This window comes from Brachyhypopomus gauderio, chromosome 20 (assembly GCF_052324685.1).
Source record: "Brachyhypopomus gauderio isolate BG-103 chromosome 20, BGAUD_0.2, whole genome shotgun sequence".
Classification (NCBI taxonomy): domain Eukaryota; kingdom Metazoa; phylum Chordata; class Actinopteri; order Gymnotiformes; family Hypopomidae; genus Brachyhypopomus; species Brachyhypopomus gauderio.
In genome coordinates, this window is record NC_135230.1 from 12,871,778 (window position 1) to 12,896,025 (window position 24,248).

A 24,248-nucleotide genomic window follows, 5' to 3' on the forward strand; every position below is an offset into this window, starting at 1 on the left:
TTAACTGTAATAACAGTACTGAAAATGTTTGCTTTGGAAGAAAGCTATAAAAAGCTGCTGCTAATGAGAATTAAGAGAAAATGATAGAACACAAGTGTAATAAACACCACATGAAAGTGGTACGCACGCTCACAGAAGCACGCAGCACAACGGTGCGAAGCGTTCTCTAGAAACCGAACTCACGGGAGGCCGTTTGTGAAAACAGTGTGTTCTTGACGCCTCTTAAGCAACAGCACAAGATGGACACAGCTGCACAATCACTGATCGGGTCTTTGGTAATTCTCTCGCGTGGCGTTATCGAATACCTGCACGGGCCTACAGCGGAACACAGACGTTTGACAGGGTCGACCTAGAGCAGGGGTGGCCAACCCGTCATAGACCAAGAGCCACCTTTCTTACTGTGTTAAGTGGCGAGTGTAAATTATTAGCTGTGAAGACAGTCAAATGCGTGTTTTCCACTACGCCGGTTTGAAAAGTATTAGCGGCTCGCTAGGCTTGTAAACTAACCGCGCACCACGAAAATGTAGCAGTGTGTCGCCCCGTTTGTGCAGGTGAGCCCGCGGACCGGCTGGGGAGCCAGTTGGCTGGTTGGCCACCCCTGACCTAGAGTGTGTCTTACTGCCGATCTTTAATTAGTCTTCTTGTACTGCTCCTCCCTCTCGGCAGACATTTTATAAAAGCCCGGAGTTTAGAGCAAAGGCTTGAGCAGACAAGCGAAGATAGCGCACAAATACAATTTTATTTATATTTTAAGGCATTTATGTCCCCTCCCACCAGTTTTAACGTACATTATAAATCAAACCAAATGTCATTTTGAAACATATGCATGCGCGTTTGCGTGTGTGTATTTTTTTTCCCCATTTATTTTACACACACAAAGTTAATGTGAACAAAACCAAATCCAGGAGAGAGGGGGGATTCCTACAGGAGGAGCACATGTGGTTAGTAACATTGCTAGTAAAAAGCAGTAGTGCAGAAGGCATTTGCTTTGGCATGTACAACAGGGAAACAAACCCCACCAAACCCCAGAATAGTAGTACTAACAATGCAGTAGTATGTTTAATGCATTCATTACCAAAGTCATGATTATGAAAGAACTGCCTACCAAGTTTTCAATCCAAAATGGGCTTGAAGATAAACCTTCAAAGCAATTTCTTTTCAGGATTATACTTGGAGTTATAATCAGTGAGTCAAGATATTCATTTTTTAATTACTTTCTTTTTAACCCTTTCACAGGGTAACAATTCATAGGGTTTCTCAGTTCGTCCCAGCAGTGGAGAGGGTATGTGATAGTCCTCTGGTCTCCTCATAGTTCCTCTGAGGAAGTACTTCAGTGAGAAGTCAGTCCACAATTGTCCAGTTAGCTAGCGATTTGTAATGCTCTGTGGACACACCTAAAAATCACACTGGTCATCATTAAACTATGAGAACCAACAAATTCAGAAATTTCAACAAATTTAGAAATTAGAAATTAGAATTTCAGAATTTGCCTTTCACATCAGTATTATGATGTAATAAATGCTGCTGATGTATTTCTATAAAAACGCACTCGTTATGAAGAGCACAAGTCCAACACGTGTCTGGTTGCTTTCTATGCACGCAAGGTCAATGACCTCAGCTTGATGCTGAACAGAGATATGATGCCAAATGCATGCACAAGATTTGCCACCTCTATTCTCTGATTTTGTATGGTGGTTATCTATAAATAAATTGAGAGGGGTTCACTTTGGTTGATGCTTCTTACGTCAGATCAACATACCTCAACACTACAACTGAAACGGGCAGATACAGATTAAAGTTAATCTTAAAGAGATTATAAACATCTGTAACAGCTTTACTCCCTTGCTTGTGAAATTATAGTTACTACACTGCTGACGTCTTTCAGCGATAGATAGGTGTTGAGACATTTTGGTCTGGCCGTTTAAAGGATCCAACTGCCTACAGAAAGAGGAAGCTGACCTCAGCATCAGGAAATAAATTCTTGCTCAGTTAAACCTAACGTGATAAGCAACGAAGTAAATGTACAATGCGATGCCGTCAACCATCACGTTATTATATCTTGAGAACCTAATAAATGTAATTTATTAAATCCCTCTCCTATGTATCACAGAGTCAGTGCTGTTTGCAGACATCATCTACCCCGAGTGACTGTCGCAGAGCTAAACGTAAAATCAGTGTTTGCAGACAGAAGGTGGAGAGAACTAAAACCACTTGCATTGCTCCTAGAGGCACCATCTTACACCAGAGCCTCTGTGATTTATTACTAGTTTTAAAGCCTTCTAACCGAGTTTATAAAGTGATGCAATAGTTAGAACAATAACATTTTTAAAAGTCTCCCACAAACATACAACCGGACACAATTTTCAGTATCATATCTAAATTAAATGATAAAATATATGAAATGATCTTGGTTATAAATCTGAAATATTCTATAGCGGACCTGCCCAACAGGTCCAGAAATAAAAGGAACCTTTTACAAAGTGAAATATAAACTCTGTTGTGCGGAGTAATCTCATTTAAGGACAAATGACTAGATATCAAAACATTTCACATTTTTGGTTGAGTCTGTGAAATAGATTTTAGAAATGGTTTTCAAGAAAAGAAAGACCCCCCCCAAACCCAATGTAAAGATAAGAGAACTCCATCTGCTGACTCAGCATGGGCAATAGTAGCACAGAACTATCGTAAAGATTGAAAATGAATGAAAAACCCATAAAGGTCCTAAGAAACAAATTGTCGGCATTGTCCCCATAAAACATAAAGAAGCCTCCTGCCACAAGGAGAAGGACAAAGATAGTAGTAATAACGTCTCAATATTTGGTAATAGCAAAGGGATTAAATAGAGTCTAGGAAAAGCAAGGGAACAGGCCAAAAGTTCACTGTGCCTTGGAGGCCATGGTGATGCTTTTGACCGGCACTGCCGTGTGAGCGATGGAGCTCTGGTGCGCCTCATTGGTCACCTGTAGGTTGAGAGCGCCGCCCACAGCTCCGCCCGCAGAGAGCACGCTGCTGGGGAGCAGCGACAGACTGGAGGGGTTGAGGAGAAGAGGAGTGGTCACCAGGCTAGGACCTGCACCTCCTGCACTGGTGTTGGTGAACAGCAGGTTGCCATTTCCGTCAAAGGAGGTTATGGGCAACGCCCCCCCAGCAAGAGCTGGAAACAAGGTCAAAATAACACGTTACCTACGGAGAGACGACGCATAACTGCTACAGTTATGAAACCCGATTAAAATTTGACACACATAAGCCTATATAATGAAAAAGTAAACATTCACACACCCTGAATGGTGGCCAGTGTGGTGTTGCTCATCAGTGTTGGGTTCAGAGCACTGCTCAGAGCTGCTGGAGTCAAACTCAGCAACGCTCCCCTGGCAGAAAGCACAGATTCAGCCATTAACACGAGTTATACACTCGATTAACACGAGGGATTCTTTATTCGCTCAATTTGCTTTATACCAAAGCACTCCACGTGGAAGTATGACGTATCAGAAAGCATGCAAAACCATATGTCCTCCCCACACACACACACACACACACACACACACACACACACACACACACACACACACACACACACACACACACACACACACACACACACACACATCCATTCAAACACTTACCCCTGGGTTAGCTGGGAGGGTGCAATAATTCCTGGGTTGAGTCCCGCGGCCGCTGCCATGGCGGCCAAGTTGGCTCCGCCCAGCCCCGCTGAGGTCACCACAAGCTGACCCTGTGCGGCTGTCGTTGCCACGGAGACCGCGGTCTCACTCGTAGCAACCAAGTCCTGCTTTGAGCCGCTCATGGTTGGCGCGGTGGCAGAGGTAGTGAGTGAGGGTGAGGTGAAGGCCGGCGTGGCGATGGCGGGTGCCAGAGAGATGACTGAAGCCGTGTTTGATGTGACCGCTCCGAGAGTCTGACCTGCAACCAGGTAAACAGGTGCACCACAGCACACACTTACATGGTTTACAAAGCCACCATTATCAAGCTTTTGACACAGGCCTACTGCTAACACTGTATTACAGTGGGTTTTATATAAAAACTATTGCATGGTACATGCCCAGTGTACCTTCATTGTTCACTGGTTGAATAAGATGCCAGAAATTCTTCAGTTTGTATTAGAACATTTTACAGGGCATTCCTGTTCATTACTTTAAAAATAAATGGTGGTTGTCACATTCTCAGGGTCAGAACACGTACTACAAATAAAATTATAAGCAATTCAGTGTTGCATAATATGCCAAAATCAGTGTAGCCCACATTTCTTTAGTCACATTTTTGAGAATCTGTTCATTTCATTTTCAAACCAGAGACAATGCCCAATTCACAGAAAAAAAGACAATGGACAATTCAAGGTAATACAATTACAATTAAATGAAAGACATTCCTACAAATATCCCTATGTCAACGTAAACAGGGCATAGGGCAAGATCTGAAATGGACAGAAAGGTCAAGAGTGTAGACTGTATTTAACACATACCAGTTAGCGTGATGCTGGGAACAGAGGCAGTGTGGGCCGGATTTCCAGTCAGGTTGCTGGAAGCATTGGACACCTGTGAACATGCACGATGTGGGAAAATGAATCATACACAGAGACGGCCCGGACAAACTGTGGGTGATGTTGACCTGCTGGGTTTGGGTCTGCAGAGAAACGCACCACCGGTGTGGAGCTGGTAAAGACGGTTTTGATGGGGGTGTTGGGGGTGCTGCTGTTGGGGGGGTTGATCCTCTTCTCCTTCTGCCTACGGTTGCAGAACCACACCCGCACCACCTCCTTCTCCATGTTGAGCTGATCTGCGATCAGCGTGATCTCCTCAGAGGTGGGCTTTTGGCTTTGCTGCAGAAGGGATATTAGTTCATAATGCCCATATTAATAAACATGACTGACAGTGACTGTTCGTCAGGCATGAATGTCTGCAGTTAGCATGGTTTCCTGTTAGTATGCTAACATACTGAGGTAAACTAGGATGGTTAAACATGTGCAAACATGAGTGAATCAGTCTTTAAACCCCACACACGAAACAACACAAATATAAATAGATGCATTTGACAGAAAGTTACACTTGTACATTATGGTTTGCTATTAATACTCATGTTAAAAACTGTTAAGAGGGAATGTAGCTTCGTCTTCTTTGTTAAGCCTGACCCCTAGAGGTCAAGGGGAATGTCTGACCTCCAGAAAGCTTTTCTCCAATGCAAGGCGGATGTTGGTTTCAATGCTGGTTCTCTTCTTGCGACGGCGGTTCAAGCCCTCACAGAGACCTGGAGACAGGTCACTGGGACTAGAAACCGCAGAGTCTGACGTCATGTTCTCTATAGAGGCAAACAAAAAAAACAGAAGAATATACCAGTAGATGCAGTAGAAGTAAATATGTTATAAAGGGATACAAAAAAGTGTTTTAGAATCATCCCCTTCGTCAGTGTGAAAGAAGAGTCGGCCAGACCTGCATCATTAAGCCACTTCTCCAACAGAGGTTTGAGCTTGCACATATTCTTGAAGCTCAGGTTCAAGGCCTCGAAGCGGGAGATGGTGGTCTGGCTGAAGTCGTTTCCGTAAAGTTTTCCCATGGCCAAGCCCACATCCCCCTGGGATTCAACCATGAAAGGCATGAGTGATGAGTACTGGGAACAAACTAAGGTGCCAGTCACAGAATTAAACGCATCTGTTTGGCAACACACCTGAGTAAAGCCCAGTTTAATTCTCCTCTGCTTGAAGTTCTTGGCGAACTGCTCCAGCTCTTCCAGGTCACTGGCCTCCTCCACTAGAGAAACGTCCACGCGCTTCGGGAGAGCCGGGGCAGGAGCTGGCATTGCGGCGATCTTCCGTGTGGGGGGTCGCTGCCTGTGGAGAATGAAACACCAGACCTCCAGTAAAGAAGACACACTCAACTACAATACCCATGGAATCATAGGGGGTTGAGCTCTAACAAAGGCTTTAAAAGATCTAGTTTACTCAGAAATGTTGTTTGGTTCAACGGTGCAAGAGAGTCTACTGATGGGTTCTGCTTTGAAAGGTGCTCTCTACTGCACCCTAGTGTTTAGTAAATCAAGGCACCAAGCGCAAGGCTCCCTGTGAGGTGCTTCACTACTGAATACAAGATGGGTTTTAAGTGCAACTCCAGCGAGGACTTGCGGGTTCTCACCTGCGTGGTTAGAGAAATGCTTGGCTGAGACTGTATCACATGGGCTTGGCTTTGAGGTAGTTGTGTCAAAAGATTCTGGGCTTGCAGGAGGCCTGAAACAACAGGGTCAGAAAAAAAATAAACATTTAGACAAAATGAACCAAAGAACAGGACCAAGGTAGAGAAAATAAACATTAATCTCTTGAAACTTAAAAAACAGCTGCTAGTGCCCCTGACCCAAAGTTCTGCAGACCTTCACTTGATCTACGTCAGGAGTCACTCTCCTGTGCCCCATCCCTAACACACCACGTCTTGTGCTACAACAACAATGGGTGGTATGGTATGGGTGGGTGGGTGGCACGTACCAGTCTGGCCTTGAGGTGAAGGGGAGAGGATGAACTGGGCCGGCTGAAGCTGACCAGGCTGCACCAGCACAAACTGCTGTAGGTTCAGACCGGAAGGCTGCAACTGCTGAAGGTGACCATACACACATCACAACCAGGGCAGGAGGAGAAGAAGAAACACAGAGAGAGAGAGAGAGAGAGAGGAGAGAGAGAGAGAGAGGAGAGAGAGAGAGAGAGAGAGAGAGGAGAGAGGAGAGAGAGAGAGAGAGAGAGAGAGAGAGAGAGAGAGAGAGAGAGAGAGAGAGAGAGAGAGAGAGAGAGAGAGAGAGAGAGAGAGAGAGAGAGAGGAGAGAGAGAGAGAGAGAGAGAGAGAGAGAGAGAGAAATGATTAGTTATCGTTCTCCACATTGACTGTGCACACTAGAATGTTTAACATAGTAAACAACTAGTACTCATATACATCAATACACAGCAGGGTGTTGCTTTCACATTTTGCTTTATTAGTTTTTTTTACTGTTGATTTTCTTGTAATCTTGTGTGTGGACTGGTGTGGTCTCTCACAGAAGCGATCTGGATGGGCTGGGACAGGGGGATGTGTGTGATGGGCGTGGCGGCCGAGGCGGAGATGCTGGCCCCCGTGGTGCTGCTCTGCTGGCTGGCCGACTGTTGCACTGCTGCTAGCAGCTGGGCCTGCTGTAGCAACAACTGCTGCTGCTGCGCTGAACTCAGACTCAACTACACACACACACACACACACACACACACACACACACACACACACACAACACACACACACACACACACACACACACACACACACACACACACACACACACACACACACACACACAAACAGGTACTTAGATGCGATTGGCGCTGATTAAGCACAAGTAGCCTGGATATCCTCTCGTTGCATTTTGCTTTGCTTGTAAAGTCATGAAAGAGCTTGCCAAAACAAAACTGCTGTAGTGTCTTTTTGTGTTGAGACATTAAAATGCTGAAGTGATTAATGCTATAACAAGCAATGGAAAAGACAACTGCTGTAGTTATCTGGGTTTTTTTGCCTTCTTTTCAACAAAAAGTCACTTTCTTTATGTTTTCCGGGGAAAATTAATCACCAAAGATGGCAACACTGCAGATCCTTACAAAATCTTTACTCTCTCTTTAGAGTCAATCACCCTGCCAAACATGAATACCTCAGGGATGTTTACCGCATAGTTTTGCACCAGAGACCGTTCCTGGCGAGATGTTGGGCTGTCAACACCGGTGTGCTCAGCAAACGTTGGTTCAAGTATGAACACGATGCAACACAGGCAATTATGCGCTTTGCTGTGTCCTTGGATATTTGTTACCGTGGTAAACACAGTATCAATCCTCGCGAAACTCCAGTTACCATTAAGCAGGACATTACGGCTGCACTGCAGCCGTCAGTGATGATCAGAGCTGAAAACAACCCACACCACCACTAAATAAAGAGACACCAGTTAGCCTGGCAGTCTGCTGGGAAACCAAAAGACACCAGTGGCATCACTTACAGGGCAGGAGTCACGGCTGAATTGAGTCTTCACGCAGAGCAGCAGTTTGTAAACAAAATTACCTCCTTTTGCAGAAAACCACTGAAAAACGACACCCTTTGACAAACAAACATTTCTATCGACATGTCCAAGTGCGCTCAGTGAAAGGGTGTTCTGTGGTCACTCATATATTAAATAGATGCTGTAATTACTTCAGTCTTATCTATAATGGTATGCACTGTTCCTAACTGAACAGGAGCTAAACTCAGGGTGCTTATAAGAATAATCTCGTCTTCCACACAGTGCACACAGCTATCCCAAACCAATTATGCTCCCACTCACCACTAAGCTAAAAATGTCAAGGCCTAAAATTTCATTAAATACATCCTAAAATGCATCATTGTTAATGTAAAGAGTTAGGGCTTTAATATAAGATACATGCACACTGTAGTTTACAATGAATCCGTGTTATAGGCCTGTCGCGATAATTACATTATCAACTTATCGTACAATAATTTTTTTAACCGCAATCATTCTTGCTGATGTCGATAATTGGCCATTGGGTTTCCATGCAAATTTGTTTACATGAGAATAAACCGCAACTACGTTAGATTTCAGCAAGGCACGCAGTGCTGCTCTCTCGCACCCCCCTTCCCCCTTAAGGGAAGACGAATCTGTGATCAGAGAGAGACATCCACCGGTTAGGAAATGAGTGCAGTATACGGAGAGCGTATGCGTCAATAACAGTGCCTCCACACACACAGGTGGAGATGTGTTAGCTCGGGAACATATTAGAGGCTGATGGGACTCGAAATGATTCGAAATAATTAGCTTTTTATCACATTATTTAATGGTTGTTTATTAGTGACCGTAGCACTCGACTCCGCCCACCTCGCGCGAACCTCCGTGAACGGCGGAAGCGTTTATACTTGTTGCATCACATTCTTTGCAGTGTTGTCTGAAACGATATGTGGTAGTATAAAGAAACACCCCTAAAAAACAGAGGAAGGAACATTTACCTGACGAATTTTAATGTTGCTTTGTGTTTCAGGTTTGAAAAGTGCTGGAATTTGTTTGTTTCACAACAAATAGCTGTCTGACTGAACAGTTCTCTTGTATTACGTTAACAAATACGAGCCTCTTGTAATTCCAGGGCGGAACATGAGAGAACGTGAAGATATTAAGATTTGGCATTTTGAAAATAAACAACCATGAAATATGTGATGAAAAAGTGAATTATTTCGAATCATTTCGAGTATATGTATAAATACTTAATTAAGTTTCATGTGCTGGGAAATATTGAAATGGACCTTGAAAGTGACATACAAGTGCTTTAATTCCACCTTGTAAAGATGTATGAACCCTGCAGACATGACTTTGTTAATTGCACTGAGGCGCGGCAGGCGAAGTTACAAAATTAGAGAGGTGCACGACCTCGCGAATCGACAGCGTATGAGGCCTTCGCCCACGGGTGGAGCCACCGCGATTACGTCGTCAAGTATAAACCAGGCTTAACTAGCCAAAAGAGATGCTGCCAAAGAGATGCTGCCGTTAAATACGGTTGAAAAGAAAACATTTAGAAACATGCTGCAAAGATTTGACAAGCAGTATGAACTGCCAAAGAAAACGTATATCTCCCAAACTGCCATTCCAACCTTATATAATGAAGTGAAAGATGGCATTCTGAAGGAGATTAAAGACATCTCATTTTACTCTGCCACTACAGATATGTGGTCAAGCTCAAATATGACCCCATACATGAGCTTTACAATACATTACTGCAAACTGGTGTAATTGTATTATTATGCTATTGTGGCACATTGTATTAAAGCTCCTTTGGGGAGCCCAGAAGCAAGAAAAAATTCTATAATGGCACTTTAAAATGACAATATTATTGTTTATCGCAATAATGGGACATTTCACAATCGTTCTGAAAATTTTGTTATTGTGACAAGCCTTCCATGTTATTATAGTGCTGGGGCACTATCAACAGCTACAAAGCAGATAGCCAAACCACTGACTAAATGTATTATTTAGCAGAGACATAAATAATAATACAGCACTAGTACAGTATAAATCTGTGGCCCAGACAAAACCATACAATGTAGCCATGGAATATTCAGACGATGTGCAGTGCTTCAGGATTGCTATGATACAATCATTAATTAATGCGTTACGCTCGCTATTAATTATGTGTTATGCTAACCAACGAGATTGCAAATGAGCAGCGGTGACATGGCCCTTTGGCAAACAGTAATAATAATAATAAAGAGAAATGGTAAATTGAAGTCACAGAGATCTTGCCCCCCTGATTAGAACCCTGTGTATGTGGACCTAAACACTCACTCATCGTAACTACACACATGCTACCATTCCACCAACATGTGCACACACATGCCCACACCCATTTGCATAATGCAATCCTAACTATGAATGAAAAAGAATTCCCAGTGTTCCCAGCAAGATTAGAAAAACGATGTGTGCATCTAGGTGCGGCAGACCAGATACTACAGACCAGTGTTTAATCCCACCCATATCCAGGACACCCATCCAGTCCAGGTTTTTACTCTATTCCAGCAGAGCTCGTGATTACACAGCAGAGGTGTGTTGGAAGCTGGAACCCCTCTGCTATACACCATTCCTATTAGATACTGAAATGTTTGCCTTGTTTAATAATTATCTGACTGCTCATCAGTCTTTTGTCTTACTGCAGAATAATAATAGAATATAACAGAATATCGGAGTATTAGAATTAGAATCTACATGGAAATGCAAATATTCCACACTCAAATGTGAATGGGAAAGCCATGATTTTTTGTGGCTTTCATGTCTATCATCTTTTTGCATATTAACATAAAATACTCAGTGAGCTGAAATGTGTCATTTTGTGCTACCTGATGTAAAAGTCATTTTTGGTAATGTCAAGAAGCATGAAAAGATAAAAATTAATTGTGATACAAAAAAAGAATCACAGAACCAGAGAATCACAGAACCACAGACGAGTGGAGCAAGTGATGCAAATGATGAATTTCAATGATGCAAAAATTCATGGGAGAAGTGCCAGTATTCGTTCTTACATTTAATAAACGAATGCATTATGCACTGCATATAAACTCTGCATACATTTACATATTCTCCTCCACCTGTTTGAGTGACTGCAGTAGTGTTTAATTAACATACCACTCTCATCTCTCACGCTTGTTTCTAAGAGATAATGAGGGCCAAAACACTTTCTCAATAAATTACTCAGACTGGTCTCCAGGGTGAAGAAACCTTTGCCATGGAAACCAAAGAAATAGTGGTCACTATAGTGCGAGACTATACATTCATGTGGAGCATGCAGAAAAGAAAACCTTGTTCAGCGGTAACGTGTGCATTACCTGCTGGAGCAAAGCTTGTGTGCTGATTGCACCTGTTGCTTGTCCATTTGGTTTTTGCTGCGAGTCCAGCCCATTTATATGAGCAGCTAGAGAGAGAAGAAAAAGTATTACACACCTTATCCTGCTAAACACACACCAACACACTCAGACATAAAATAACATTTCACCTTGGATTCTGTTCATTCCATTTTCCATGGCAGCTTTACTCGATTCTGTTGGGCCGCTTGTAGAATCTGCAGAGGATAAAACAAAAAAGTCACCATGTCGTTATATTACTGTTGGGATTTTGTGGTCTTGGTCTGTGAAAAGCAATTGTTGCATAAAAGTAAACGCTGGATCAAAGGCAATTTAAGCGCATTATAAACCCCGACTGAGAAAAGATCTGTCCATGGGCGCATACGCTGTCTCTGCTTTTACACATCAGTGGCACAGGTCCCTTTGAGACCGTGAACTTCACTGAAACGCTCATACAAAGTCTACTATTAGGCTAAAACTTGTTATAATAAATACATGCTTCTGGTTCTTAAATCCAGTATTTCACAACCAACAACAATCTTAAGGAAATCAAAAGATCTGCATAGCTCCTGAAACACACTTCCATACCTCTGCAGTCATGCATGTAGATTCATTAATATGTTTGTGAGATCTTCTGACAATGATCAAATCTGGACTAATATGAGATGAAACATGAAACAAAATTTTTATACACTATTGATATGTCCCCCTCATGTGTACAAAACCATGCTGTTGCTATTTTTATCCAATACAAATCATATAACAAAAATAAATCACTTTTAAGAACAATCTGCATGAAAAGATAAGCTGTTGACTTTACAATAAACATCTGACCCCAATCATAAACTACAGAGAAGATACTTACCAGAAAGTTCAGAGTTCATAACCTCTTATAAAAAGCACACACCTGGCAGACGTACCCTTTTAAATATCTCTTAATCAATCTCCCAAACAACAACTTGATTCACAGAGTAATCCAAAACACCATTAAAATTACAGGAACTTCACATAAAAGCGCAGCTATTCACTTGCTCCTGTACTTATTCCAGCTGTAATGATGACAGTTACAAATGGCATGAGGAAAAGTTATTGCTCCTTACCAGAATGAAATGAAGACAAAGACTGCAGCTGGAACCGTAGTATCCATAATGAAACTTAATCAGTATTCAGCTGATTAAAGCCATATGCAAATCTTACACCCCGTTGCTCGTTAGCAGTGTGTGGCTTTGAAGTACTGCAAGCAATTCATTTCGAAGAGATCTCTGAAAGCTTTCTGCATAATTCAAAACTTTCATAAATATTTATCAGCTCATTAGCATATTAATTGGATAGCTTTTAGGGTGGGGATATGGCTGGCACAACTAAACCAAGCCCAATTACCACCAGAGTGTGACTGTTTTAATTAAGGAGAGAGGAAGAAATCGTTCCCAGAATGCAACCTCAGCCCTGACAACAATGTAGGAATTCATTATCTAACAACCACTGTGGCAAGCCACAAAACAATCTGTAGATGACCAGAATTACCTACCTTGAGGTAACCTACATAAAAAATACAAACAATTATATATTTTATATATAGCACCTGAAGACGATTCCAGGTAAGGAAAGAACTTTGCTTGCACAGATGATGAAGGACATCTGTCCAAACTCTACTAGAGAATACCAGTCAAAAGTTTGGTCACACCTTTTCTGTTTAGTTTTTATAATTTTTGACATTAAAAACAGGGAAGATGCCAAACCAATGTTATTATGCTCTAATAAAGACAGACTAAAATATTTGATTCTTTGAAGAAACCATCCTATATTTGGATGAGTTTTGCATGCTCGTGTTCTCTTAACCAGTGGAAGCTTTTCCATGAGAAGTTACGATGTGTTTCCATCAGTCCTGAAGACATTCTCACATATGCAGAGCAGTTGTTGAGTGAGGAACTAAAGTTCTGAAATAAAATGGTTTGCTGAATGTTTTGGTCATTGCGTCCTAAAAACTATTATTTTATTATCAGTTTTCTTTTCTGGGCCCTCTAAAGAATAATGAAATAACCAGGTCTGAACAGAATCTCAGAGTTAAGCTCAGAGGGATTGTGTAGATGAATGGGCACACATGGTTAGACAAGTCCAATTTTACCACAATCCTGCAAGAGGTACATTTATTAGATGGGACTACTTAATTTATGAATACCCTATACATTTGGAACTTCATTTATGCATACCCTGGAATTCATTACCCTGAATGTTTTAGGAATGAATGTTATACTGAACAGTTTATACTGAACAGGTTTATTTATTCCTACTTATTTATTTATCTGTTAATGCATTTAATCACGACCCCCCCACCCCCTCCACACACAAAAAACAAAAAAAAAATCCTAATAATAATAAAAACGTCTATTGGCTTTCTGCTCAAAGAGTTGCTATGACACTGGTTCAGATGAAAAAAGCTGGAGAAAAATAGTTTCAGCCAGAAGCACTCAGAAAAAAAGGTAAGGCAAATACATTTTACATACTGTGGCAGTGAAGGCTTCAGAATCCTAATTGACACACAATGCATTATGCAAATGTTTTAATTAATGCATTTAAAACGAGCATTTAATTAACCTTCCATGCTATTGAAAGCATAATTGAAAGAAGATAAGTAAAGAATGTGGGCATTATGAATAAGGTAAAGAGCCAGAGAAAATGCATGTAAGTAACAGACATTTAAATGTTCCCGAGGAAAAGAAAATGATCACCTTGCACAAAGAATGTGAGCTACTCCAATCTACAGGGTTGGGTCCAAATTACCATCATAATAGTGAGAACTTTTGGAGATTCATAATCAGTAATGAGTTATTCCAAAAGATGTTTTCATTTCTGATAAAAGCAATTTACTTTGAGTGGATAAAACTGTAAGCACACTCCTGACATCCATCACCGATGAATAAAAATTCTTAAGAGAATCTACATAAACAACAGATGCATCTATATGCTTTAGCTAGTAGGTTTTACTGCTAGAACTCTGTGTAAAAGCTTCCACTGATGCAACTTTCTCACTATAACAGTCAAACTAACAAGCAGATAACCCACTGCTTGATCCTCACATATAAATGTGTTTCATCTCTTCTAAAAGGGAGCTTTGAAGACACCTTAAAACAGTGTTCAAATTGCTCAAACACAGAATGCACATGGGGAGATGTCCAAATATGCAATATTATCCCTTCTAGGTTTCACCTTGTTTTCTGGGGTTCATGCCTTACAGAACTGTCTGCGATCACACTGGATTATAATTTTTAGCTTTCATCTAGTACTAGTGTCAGTTCAATTTCCAGTGAATATATTTACACACCTGGGGCTCCAGAGTATGCAAATAATAAATGTAGCCATCAACAGCATGATAAAAACAAGAGGTGCTGCCACAGATGCAGGATAAAAATGAACTCAACTACTGCCCTTCACAAATTAGACAACTCAGGACAACAGCCAATTTACACTTCATTTTTACTTAATGACCCTGCCAAATAAAGTTCACACTTATTTAAGTTTGCCAGTCTGAAATACATAGTAAAAACATTCACATGTACAGTTACTGTGATCATTCTGTATTTAGAGTTTTTGCCTTTTAACGAAGTGTAATAGGCGAATTTAGCTATTCTAGGGCAGTTTTCCTGTAAATATAACTGCGCTGGGTTCTAGGACTTGTATATGACAAATTTGTCACTTTCATCTAAGTGATAATTGCCATCACTTTCACTGAAGCGACAATTCCTATTTCTATAAAGTACCAACATGTCAACGTTCTTGGTGAAAATATGATACAAACTTGGTGCATAGTCAGATTCCTCTAAATCAATAGCTGCTGAGATTTGATTACAAACACAGAGGTGGTCCGGTGTTTACAGTAGTGAGAATATCCGATTTGTGCTACATCATACTAAAATACTAGCTACCTCAATTATCCAGTTGTGTAGTTTTCTATCCATCAAGGTATAACCTTACTGCCACAATACCAGAACTTCATTTTTAATCACAAAAGGAGTACGTGCATGATAAGCATGTTTTATACTGCGGTATCCTGATTAAACACTTCAGGACTCGGCAGACGAATATATCTCATAAAATAACGCTAATGTTCCCAGTACAGAATCGCGCTATTTTACATCTCTAGTCCATTTGATGAAGATGAAAATAGGTAATTATCCGCTAAGTGGCACATACTGATGGGAAGCATAACTCCCAGATCTGAAGAGAAACCCCGGCATTTTAAAGTTCGCGTTTAAACCGTCTCCATTTGCTCCCAATTCAAACAGAATCGACTTACTCAGATTAATCATTCATGATCTTAGCCTTTGTATACATGAATATTCAAAAACAACTTCGTATTCTGCATCAGCATAATACCAGCGCAAATGTCCTTTGCAGAATAAAAAAAGAGCCTGGGCCAAATTACGCCAAACTAATTACAGTCACAAAACAACACGTTTTGGTATTATCAGCACATACATGTTTACCACGGCGCTGTTTGGTAATCTAAACTAGTTCACCATCAAATTAATTAACCTGGCTAGCTAAAAAAAAAACAAAAATAGTAGACGTGAAGCAACATTTGGATAGAAATTCGAGAAAATTGCAAACTTGTAGTTAGCTCCAGGTTAGCTGGTCAGTACCGACACGGACTAGGCAACTGTCCACCTGAGATAACCACCCAACTGAGGAACTGAAGTACACACAAACAAACTACTGTTTACCCGCCACCAACACGCACAAAACAACAACAACAAACCGTAAACTGCCTTTACTAGCGCTGATGTTGCCTAACATTTATTTGGTAAGTCAACCCACGACCATTTTACCCCTCCACACACACACATTTCTGCTAAAGTTGCTGCCTTACTAAACGCCGACTAGATGCCCATAACTAACGCAGGCTAAGCTAAGCTAGGCTAGGCTAGCTAACGCAGCTCGCCGCTCGCACCCACAGCACTGCGAGTGTAGCATCGGCTAGCGAGCCGCTCCGTGCTAACTCCGCTGGCCAGCATTTCAGGAAAAAAAAAAACCATTTGTTTGGTGACTTTTTTCGACTCGATTTGCAGAACTTAACAGTTGCCCGGGGAGAAGAAAAAAAAACTTTCAGCGCGTTACGGTTATTAAGATGCGTTTTTTGTGTCCGGACAGCCAATGAAACAGGCTGGGTGTGTGAATATGTAACACACGTCGCTCTAAACAAGGACGGAGTTTTGGTGTGTAACTTATGTAGCTAGCTGGTTAGCTCCTCTCTTAGGCTAACAAGCTAGCTAAAGTAAGCAATGTTATTAGTAATCAAAACAAAAAAAAAAAGAAAAAAAGACTTTGACTCGTCCCATTAACAGGTTGTAACTGATTCTCCGGGTACCGTTCTTTGCTCCAAGTAGATGATAGGAAAAGGAAAATGAATATGAATATGTAAAATGTAATGATTACCTGCTCTCAGGCGCTCATCTTGACTCGCTGATCCTCTGTCCGCCATTTTGAATATTTAGTACAAGTCACAACCCATCCCCGATGGCAACGCAAGAAAATGCATAAGCTACACCCCTCACTCAGAATAATTGTTTTTTTCAAGCACCTGTCTTATTTTCCTAGTTTTTTTAGTACGGGTTTTACGACGTATGTTTTAAAACTAACGTTCAATCCACTCAACTATAGTGACCCTGCTATAGTATGCCTGGAAAAAAAAGGTTTTAGGTTATATATTGAAGGGGAAATCAGTTGCGTTGTGGACATGAATCCGCCTTTAGTCCTAAGCAGACCTGGATGTCGTCACTTCCACACGAAGGAACCGTAGTCAATATAACATTGGCCTATATGAGAAAATAACGCAAAATGTGTGCATTTACACGTTCAGTATTTGCTCTTATCCAGAACGCCTTTTACCTATGAGTTGATATGCCTATATGTGCGTATCTGGATTGGAGCCCATAACACTGAACACTTATTCTACTAAATTTAGCGGCTGACTTGCAGTTTTCTGAGTTTTATGTTCACATAGAATCTGCGGTTTTGAACCCACATGGCTTATTAAGTAATTTGGTAATCAAATAAACATCTCATGAACGAACTCATTTTGCAGCTTACAATATAAGTTTTGTTCATTTACTAACAAGTTGCTCATTCCACTTTTAACAATTACATCAACAAATGTGTTAAAAGGTTTTTTAAGCTATTGTTTTCAAGAACAAATTCAGTAAATAGTTGTGAAATGGTTTAGAAAAATAATGTTTTTAATATTAAGTTTGAACATTATTTTTACAGTTTGTAAAGTAGTCTACAGGAATAATTTTATAGTGAAGTGCAATAGGATATTGGCATAGTTAAGATGGACTGATCATCACTAATCACCAAAGGTAGATGACAGCACTACAAAAAGCCCCTTGGTCATTCAGTGCTTATAAAATTTCTTCTCATATAATTTATGCGATTAACCAGCAGTATTTAGGTAAATCCATACTATACTATGAAATTTGTTTAATAAGAAAGATTTCAATTCAGTTCCTTGGGAAATAAACAGGGTGTTTCGTTAGGGGTCATTTCTGTTAGTAAGTGACTTTTCGTCCTCTTGTTTCCTCCACGCAGCGAGGACTTCATTATCCTGTGACTCTGCTGCCACCCGCTCTCTTGCTTTTTGCCTGATTCGATTGATGAAAGCAGACACCTCCTCATCTTCATCATCTTCCTGTCTTGTTCTGTTTTGTGTTGTTGTGTTACTGTCATCAAATCTTGAAGAGTGAGTAAATTTTCGCTTTGCAGAGTATTCCTGGTGGTCTTCTTCCTCTGTTTCATGTCTAGCATATAATCTTCCGGTTCTGTAATGACTAGGGTCTGATGTTCCATTGCAGACCCCTGCTCCAGGGGGCGTTCTCCTGGAGTGATAGCTGAGTTCTGGACTGGGATCCCTGCTCAAATCAGAGTCGGTGTCATGGTTGTATTGGGAGGTGAATCTTGATGCAAAGTCATAGTCTTCCTCCTCACCTTCCTGAGCTATGACTGAATTTCTTCGGCTTGGAAAATCAAACTCTGAACATTCTGGAGGTTCTTCATACGTTGGCCTGGACATGCGCGGTTCAGTTGTGTCTTCACCATAACTTCTTGGCTTACTTGATGGGGGTCTTACATTTTTTAGCCATTCATCGATGCTGCAGGTGGGGTTTGCCGAAGCAGGAAGGTTGAGAATTCCTGAACGTCCGTAATCTCTTTTGGGTTTTTGTTTGTCACAGGCAAGAGTAGATGGCTCTTCAGAGTTAAATTTAGATCCTGGTTTTCCAAGGCCACTTTCATCCTGCTTGTCTTCATCCTCATCCTTTTGTTTCTTCTTCTTATACAATGTACTACGTTTGTTGTCTTCTGTAATCTTCTTTATCTCATAGGAAGACATCTTCTGTCTCATATCGGATTGAATTTCTTTCTCCATTGTGTCAAGTTTATGCAGATTTACCTGGTCCTGGAATAAACTGAACAGGGGTACACTGGTAGTGGTGATTTTGGTTCTGCGGGAACCTGAACCAGAAACAGAGGAGAGACTAGATGCTCCACCAGCAGATAAAATGGACTCTGCCCTTCCACCTGTTAGAGACATAGCTCTACCTCCAGCAGAAAACACTGATTCAGCCCTGCGGTGAGATAACAAGCTGGGGTTTGATGTTCCACTGAGCATAGAGGACTTATCATCATCCACACCATGTCCAGGTTGAACAGATGAGCCAGCACCAAAACTGAAAACCGACCCTGCCCGTGATGGAGGAAGGCTTCCTCCCATCATTTCTGCTTGCTTTTGCACGAGGGTTTCATTGACCACATTTGCAATCCAGTTTTGTATATTTGCTATGTTAACCATTTGTTCTCCATTGGGTCCCAGCACTGGGATAGGTGGCTCAGGTGGAGCAGGTGGGGCAGAGGATCGGGAACATGTGCTACGGCCTGACAGGACAGATGATCTGCCACTCAACATGGACATGTTGTCATCTCCTGCAACACTTGCAGAAGGGAACGCACCAGCACAGAAAGCAGACAGTGGGATGCAGCTACCACTCAGGGAGCTCTCGGTTTCCCAGCCACAAACTGATTGGCTCTCCTCCAGTGTTTTTTTGGAGCGCTCCAGTAGTTCCTCTCTCCGCTGTCTCCTCTTGACTGTGGCCGAGTCCTCCCCACGACTCATCTCTAGAATCTCATCCTTGTTCTCCTCACCGCCAAATTTCTTCTGTTGCTTCAACTTCCAAGTCTGATAGGCTGTTAAGTTTATGTCTTCCAGAGAAGGAGCAGGGGTCTCTGCCTCACCTTCCCTCTGCTCCCCACTCCCCTTCTCAGCTTCAGTTTCTTTCTTGTTCCAACCAAACTGTAATCTCTTGATCTTCCAGCGCTCTAGAGGGGTCAGTTTTTCCTTGTTCTTCTGGCAGAAATAGTACATGGAGCTCGAGTCAGAGAGTATGCTCTTCACGTCATCATCTATCTTCTTTTGGCATGCCTCACTGCTCGCATCTTCATCTTCTTCCTTGACTCGATATCTCGCGGCCGCTTGCTCCTCGATCTCTCTGAGACGTTGCTTCCAAAGGTCAGTGTAGCTGCTGCAGCTGGTGGTAGACATGGAGTCAGAGGCGGGGCGGCGAGTTCGGCGCTTGACCCGCTCCTTCACCATCTGCACGTCCTCACTGGTCACGCTCTCTAGATCCTCTGGCCGTGGAGTCTGACGATCGCCTGCCCCTCCGAGGGACTCACTATCTTCCTCTTCACACATTAGCTGGGCTTCCCACCACTCATCGCTTTGGTATTTCTCGTTCCGTTTCTGCCACTCCTGAATCATTCTGTCCACATTGTCATCTTCCTCTTCTCCACCTTTCCCAGGAAGGGAAGGGTCCTTTGCAGTCAGCCGTTGGTCAGGCACGTTGGAGCCTCGGAGAAGACCTGCCTTCAGGGCAGCGGCGGCAGCCGATGAGGCCACGCTACTCATGACACTCATACTGTCCCCCTCCTCTTCCACCATGATGGAGTTGGCCTTGACCCCAAACATGCTTTCTTCCTCGTCGAGGCGAGCCCGAGCATCAATTACAGAGCACTGGCTGAGAGTGTCATCATCGTCCTCTCGTTCTTCCATCAAGGTTTCATTGAGCTCACGCAGCTGCTTCAGGAACCCTTCGTTGGGACAGATTGCACGTTTCTTTCGCATTTCCATCAGTGCCTCCATGATGCTCATGTTGTGAAAGATCATCAAGTAGGCAGCGACTAGCACTGCTGAACGACTTATTCCCATCATGGAGTCCACCAGCACTTTACCTGTGCACAAAGAAAAAGAAGCTTACAGTGTATTTCAAGACTTAATGACAGGCTAGCGATGAAACAAGTAGGTCACACCCACTGGCAGCAAAGCACTACTTGTAATTGCATAAAATTTTTCATATAGCCTACAACTGTTGAATAAATCTCCCTCCAAACATCTAGAGTATGTAGCTAGTGTACGTTCACACCTTCTTCTTTTTTCACATCCATCAAAATCCATCTCTTCTTAGTCCAACTTACCCAACTGAGACACATAACTCTTATGATATTTTCACCTTCTATTTATAACTATGCTGCAACCTTATCTTAACAGATACTTAAAGGTTGCAGCTAGAGTCGTTTGTACATTGATGACGTAAAAGTACAAACACGCATACATGATGTGACTGACATGAGTTGACTACCTTAACTTTGGCCTAACTTTTATGTTAAAGTCATCAGTCACTTTCTTCACCATATTGAATTAATAGTAGACCTTTCCTGCTGTCCCTAAACTAACTTTTCAAAAGTCCCTTTGCTCTTGTTTTTTGTCAGACATGTAATAACACCTGTGTACCATTGTAACAGCTCCACCCCCACTGTTGACAGCTCACTGCCAGGGTTGACCTCATCCATTAAATGATCTAATAACCCTTAAATGATAACCCTGCTCATCTCTTTCCAAATATATTGCTTAGCTGTCTAAAATGGGTAGGCCACTCATGTTTAATAAACTGAATTACCATTTGAATATTGTGTTTTATCATAAACCTTAATCACTTGGTTCATCTGTATGTAGAACTAGAAGCACTGACAGCACCTTGGAACCTTCTCGCGGACTAGATATGAGAACACTTTGGTCTAGTTGCTGGTATATAACAGAGTTTTAAAAGCATATAGATTGTGTCAGGATTAGTTTGTTAACAGAACTTTGCTTTTTGCCAAATGCTCATGTCTCTAGACAACCATATATCCTTTACTTTCACTTACCCCTGTGAGTTAGTAAGGCCTCATCCAGAAACTCAGCACATGTTCGAAAATATGGTGAGATGTCTGCATCAGTGAAGTCATCAATCTCAATCCCTTTGTATGTGATGTTCATTCCCTCATAGAAGGTCTCGCCCGTGTAGACTCCGGTGCCATGGCCAGCATTCAGGATGTGAGTGATACCAAGGCGCTTCAGGCGAGCTTTGTTGACGGCTACCGATCTGGAGATTGATGAATGAAATTTTGAATGAAAAATTTAGTGTTTACTTCAGGTTTTCCCTCAGATTTTACCTTTGTTTCTCAAGCAAGTTTAAACATCTTTCTTTGCTTGAAAGGACAGTAAGGGTATGGCCTCTTTATATTTTATGAGAGGAAACCTATCCTAGGAAAAAGTTAATTTCTTTCATTAATAAACTTCACAAAACAGAAGTTTCTTGTCACGTTGTGGGGGGGTCCCCCTACCGGTCGCCCCCGGTTACAGCGGCAGCGGTCCTGTTTTTGGTCACGTGATGTTCGTTCCTCAGGTGGGCGGGACCCGTGATCCGTCTCACCTGAGGGTCGTTTGTTCGTCTATATACGTCTTGTCTTTGTACCAGTTGACTGCTGGTTATTATTTCCTTCATTTGGAACAATGCACGGGTTTTTGGTTTGCACACTTTCTATTAAACCATCCTCTTTCCCTGAGACTTGGCGTGATCGCTTCCTTTTTGAGTTGCTCACCCTGCCCGTCACATTTCTGAAGTGACTCACTTTTCCCCAATGAAGATATTAGGCCAGACTTCATCCACTGGGTTTAATGGGGACTCCAGGCGGTCCTGAACCAGAGCCCTCTGGATGTCCAGTACACAGGGCGTGTTGTAGGGGCTGCGGTCATCAATCATGTCCTTAACACGATTGTACAGGTCTTCTACCATAAGCTGCTCTGCAGTCTCCAGCATGCTCTCTGGAGTTGAAGCCAACTTTATCTCTTTGGGCTTCAATTCTGAGAACAGAGAAAATAATAGAAAACAATGGCTGACTTTGCTAATTCTGGATAAAAAATATTCAAATTCTGGGGTGTCAGTGTTTACAAAATAATACAAGCTTTCGGATTTTTGTCATGGTGTTAAAATTAATTATGGTACTTACTTAATTTTTTTATATACATTCCATAGTTCACAACTCAAAATACGAATGTACCAACCCTCATTGATAATCTGTTTTGCAGCAATAGCCGAGGAGAGGTGAATGGGATCCATGAAGATGCTCTCAGCGTCTGACCCAGAAATCACAGAGAAGCGGTCTGAGATGGTAGAGAAACGATCTGACATCATGGAAAAACTGGGAAAAAAAGGTCAAATCTCACAATGAGCACAGCAGCTCTTATGAAGCAGTGGTCAAGCCACTTGTAAGAATATCCGAGCAAGCTATAATATTCTTAACCGAAGCAGTGTGTACAACTCATGTGTTTTAAATAGCTCATTTATGTTGTGCATTACAGGACAGGCAGAGGACATGTGTTACCTGGGAGATGGACAACGCAGATAGTGGGACTGGATGGCTTTGACTCCAGGAGCTCCATCCTCATCTGGAACCGTCTGATCTCCTTCTGTAGCATCATTGTCAGCGGAGGAGGCCATGGTGCTGTAGTCCTCTTCTGCTGATCATGAGAGCAGTGCACATATTGAGTCGAACCTCAAGGCTCAACCGTACAAATGCAAGAGTGGAGTATGAAGAAGCAAAAACTATGTGGAAAAAGACTGCAGTATTTTGAGTTTCGCTTAAAGAATTTTCTTATTTGGAATTACAAGTCTAAGAATGAATGCATGAATGACAGAGAAGAAAAAACACATAACATCAGTATAAAGTAATACTCACGATCTTGTTACGTTGTTATATCGTGTTAAAAACGGGCAGTTCTAACATTATCATATTGTATCTTAATTACAGATGAATTATTATATTACACATAAAGGACACTCAATATGATTTAATCATAGACAAATATATCATAGCAAAATATGAACAGGATCATGGGTAAAACACTTTTCTGTTTCACTATGACTGGAACTGGAAGAAGAATGTGTTTTTAGGAAGTGTTTGAATTCAGTGTTTGTTATTGACAGACAGGTTGTGATAGTGATGCCTGTAGTTTAAAGAAGATTGTGTACATGAACCAACCATAGTAAGAGAAAAACTATTTTGTTCATTTCATAGGTACTGGTTGGGCAAAGTTTTTCTGACAGTTCATTAAAGTTGGATAAAAACTCTCAAAAGTCATTCTTTCAGAAGAATGGATTACATTAGTAAAATATATTTTCAGACATTTTTTTAACATTAGCTGGTGTTTTCACCCTGATCTAGAATAATTTATGTATATCTTCTTGCGTAAATGTGTTGTGATGGTGTGTTCATCTGAGGGTCTGTGTCTATATATAGCACAAGGACAGCTGAGAGGCCTGACTGAAGAGGCCATGACAGAGGGAAGCAGTGAAAAAAGAGCAGAAAGAAATATTCAAACAAATATTGAAACACCATTTTCCCCCTCAGGAAGATATGGAGGAATATGACAGCCTTTATGTTAAACCAAGTAGAAAATGTTTTAGCTCTTACCTGTGAGACTGAAGCAGATTGTAATATCTCTGGTAG

General features: G+C 41.7%; 2 protein-coding genes and 1 long non-coding RNA gene across 3 annotated transcripts; 1 reads left to right on the forward strand and 2 right to left on the reverse strand.

The window, feature by feature from the left end:
- Positions 1-720: 720 nt before the first annotated feature.
- Positions 721-17,080, reverse strand: pou2f1a (POU class 2 homeobox 1a). Its single transcript, XM_076983203.1, has 14 exons — positions 16,809-17,080; positions 11,528-11,593; positions 11,361-11,446; positions 7,028-7,201; positions 6,488-6,593; positions 6,130-6,235; positions 5,680-5,842; positions 5,445-5,586; positions 5,174-5,313; positions 4,658-4,837; positions 4,481-4,553; positions 3,624-3,921; positions 3,280-3,368; positions 721-3,154 (listed from the first exon to the last, which is right to left on the reverse strand). Exons 1-14 carry the CDS (start codon positions 16,852-16,854, stop codon positions 2,877-2,879), a joined length of 1,947 nt encoding a protein of 648 aa, XP_076839318.1. The 5' UTR covers positions 16,855-17,080; the 3' UTR covers positions 721-2,876.
- LOC143484471 (uncharacterized) lies at positions 15,832-23,231 on the forward strand. The gene is made up of 3 exons (XR_013122645.1): positions 15,832-16,176; positions 22,828-22,953; positions 23,101-23,231. It is a non-coding gene; the product is annotated as an uncharacterized LOC143484471 (long non-coding RNA).
- Positions 17,596-23,250, reverse strand: styxl2 (serine/threonine/tyrosine interacting like 2). Its single transcript, XM_076983184.1, has 5 exons — positions 23,124-23,250; positions 22,804-22,940; positions 22,371-22,602; positions 21,624-21,841; positions 17,596-20,651 (listed from the first exon to the last, which is right to left on the reverse strand). The coding sequence occupies exons 1-5, from the start codon at positions 23,237-23,239 to the stop codon at positions 17,905-17,907; spliced, it is 3,450 nt and encodes a 1,149-aa protein (XP_076839299.1). The 5' UTR covers positions 23,240-23,250; the 3' UTR covers positions 17,596-17,904.
- Positions 23,251-24,248: the final 998 nt, after the last annotated feature.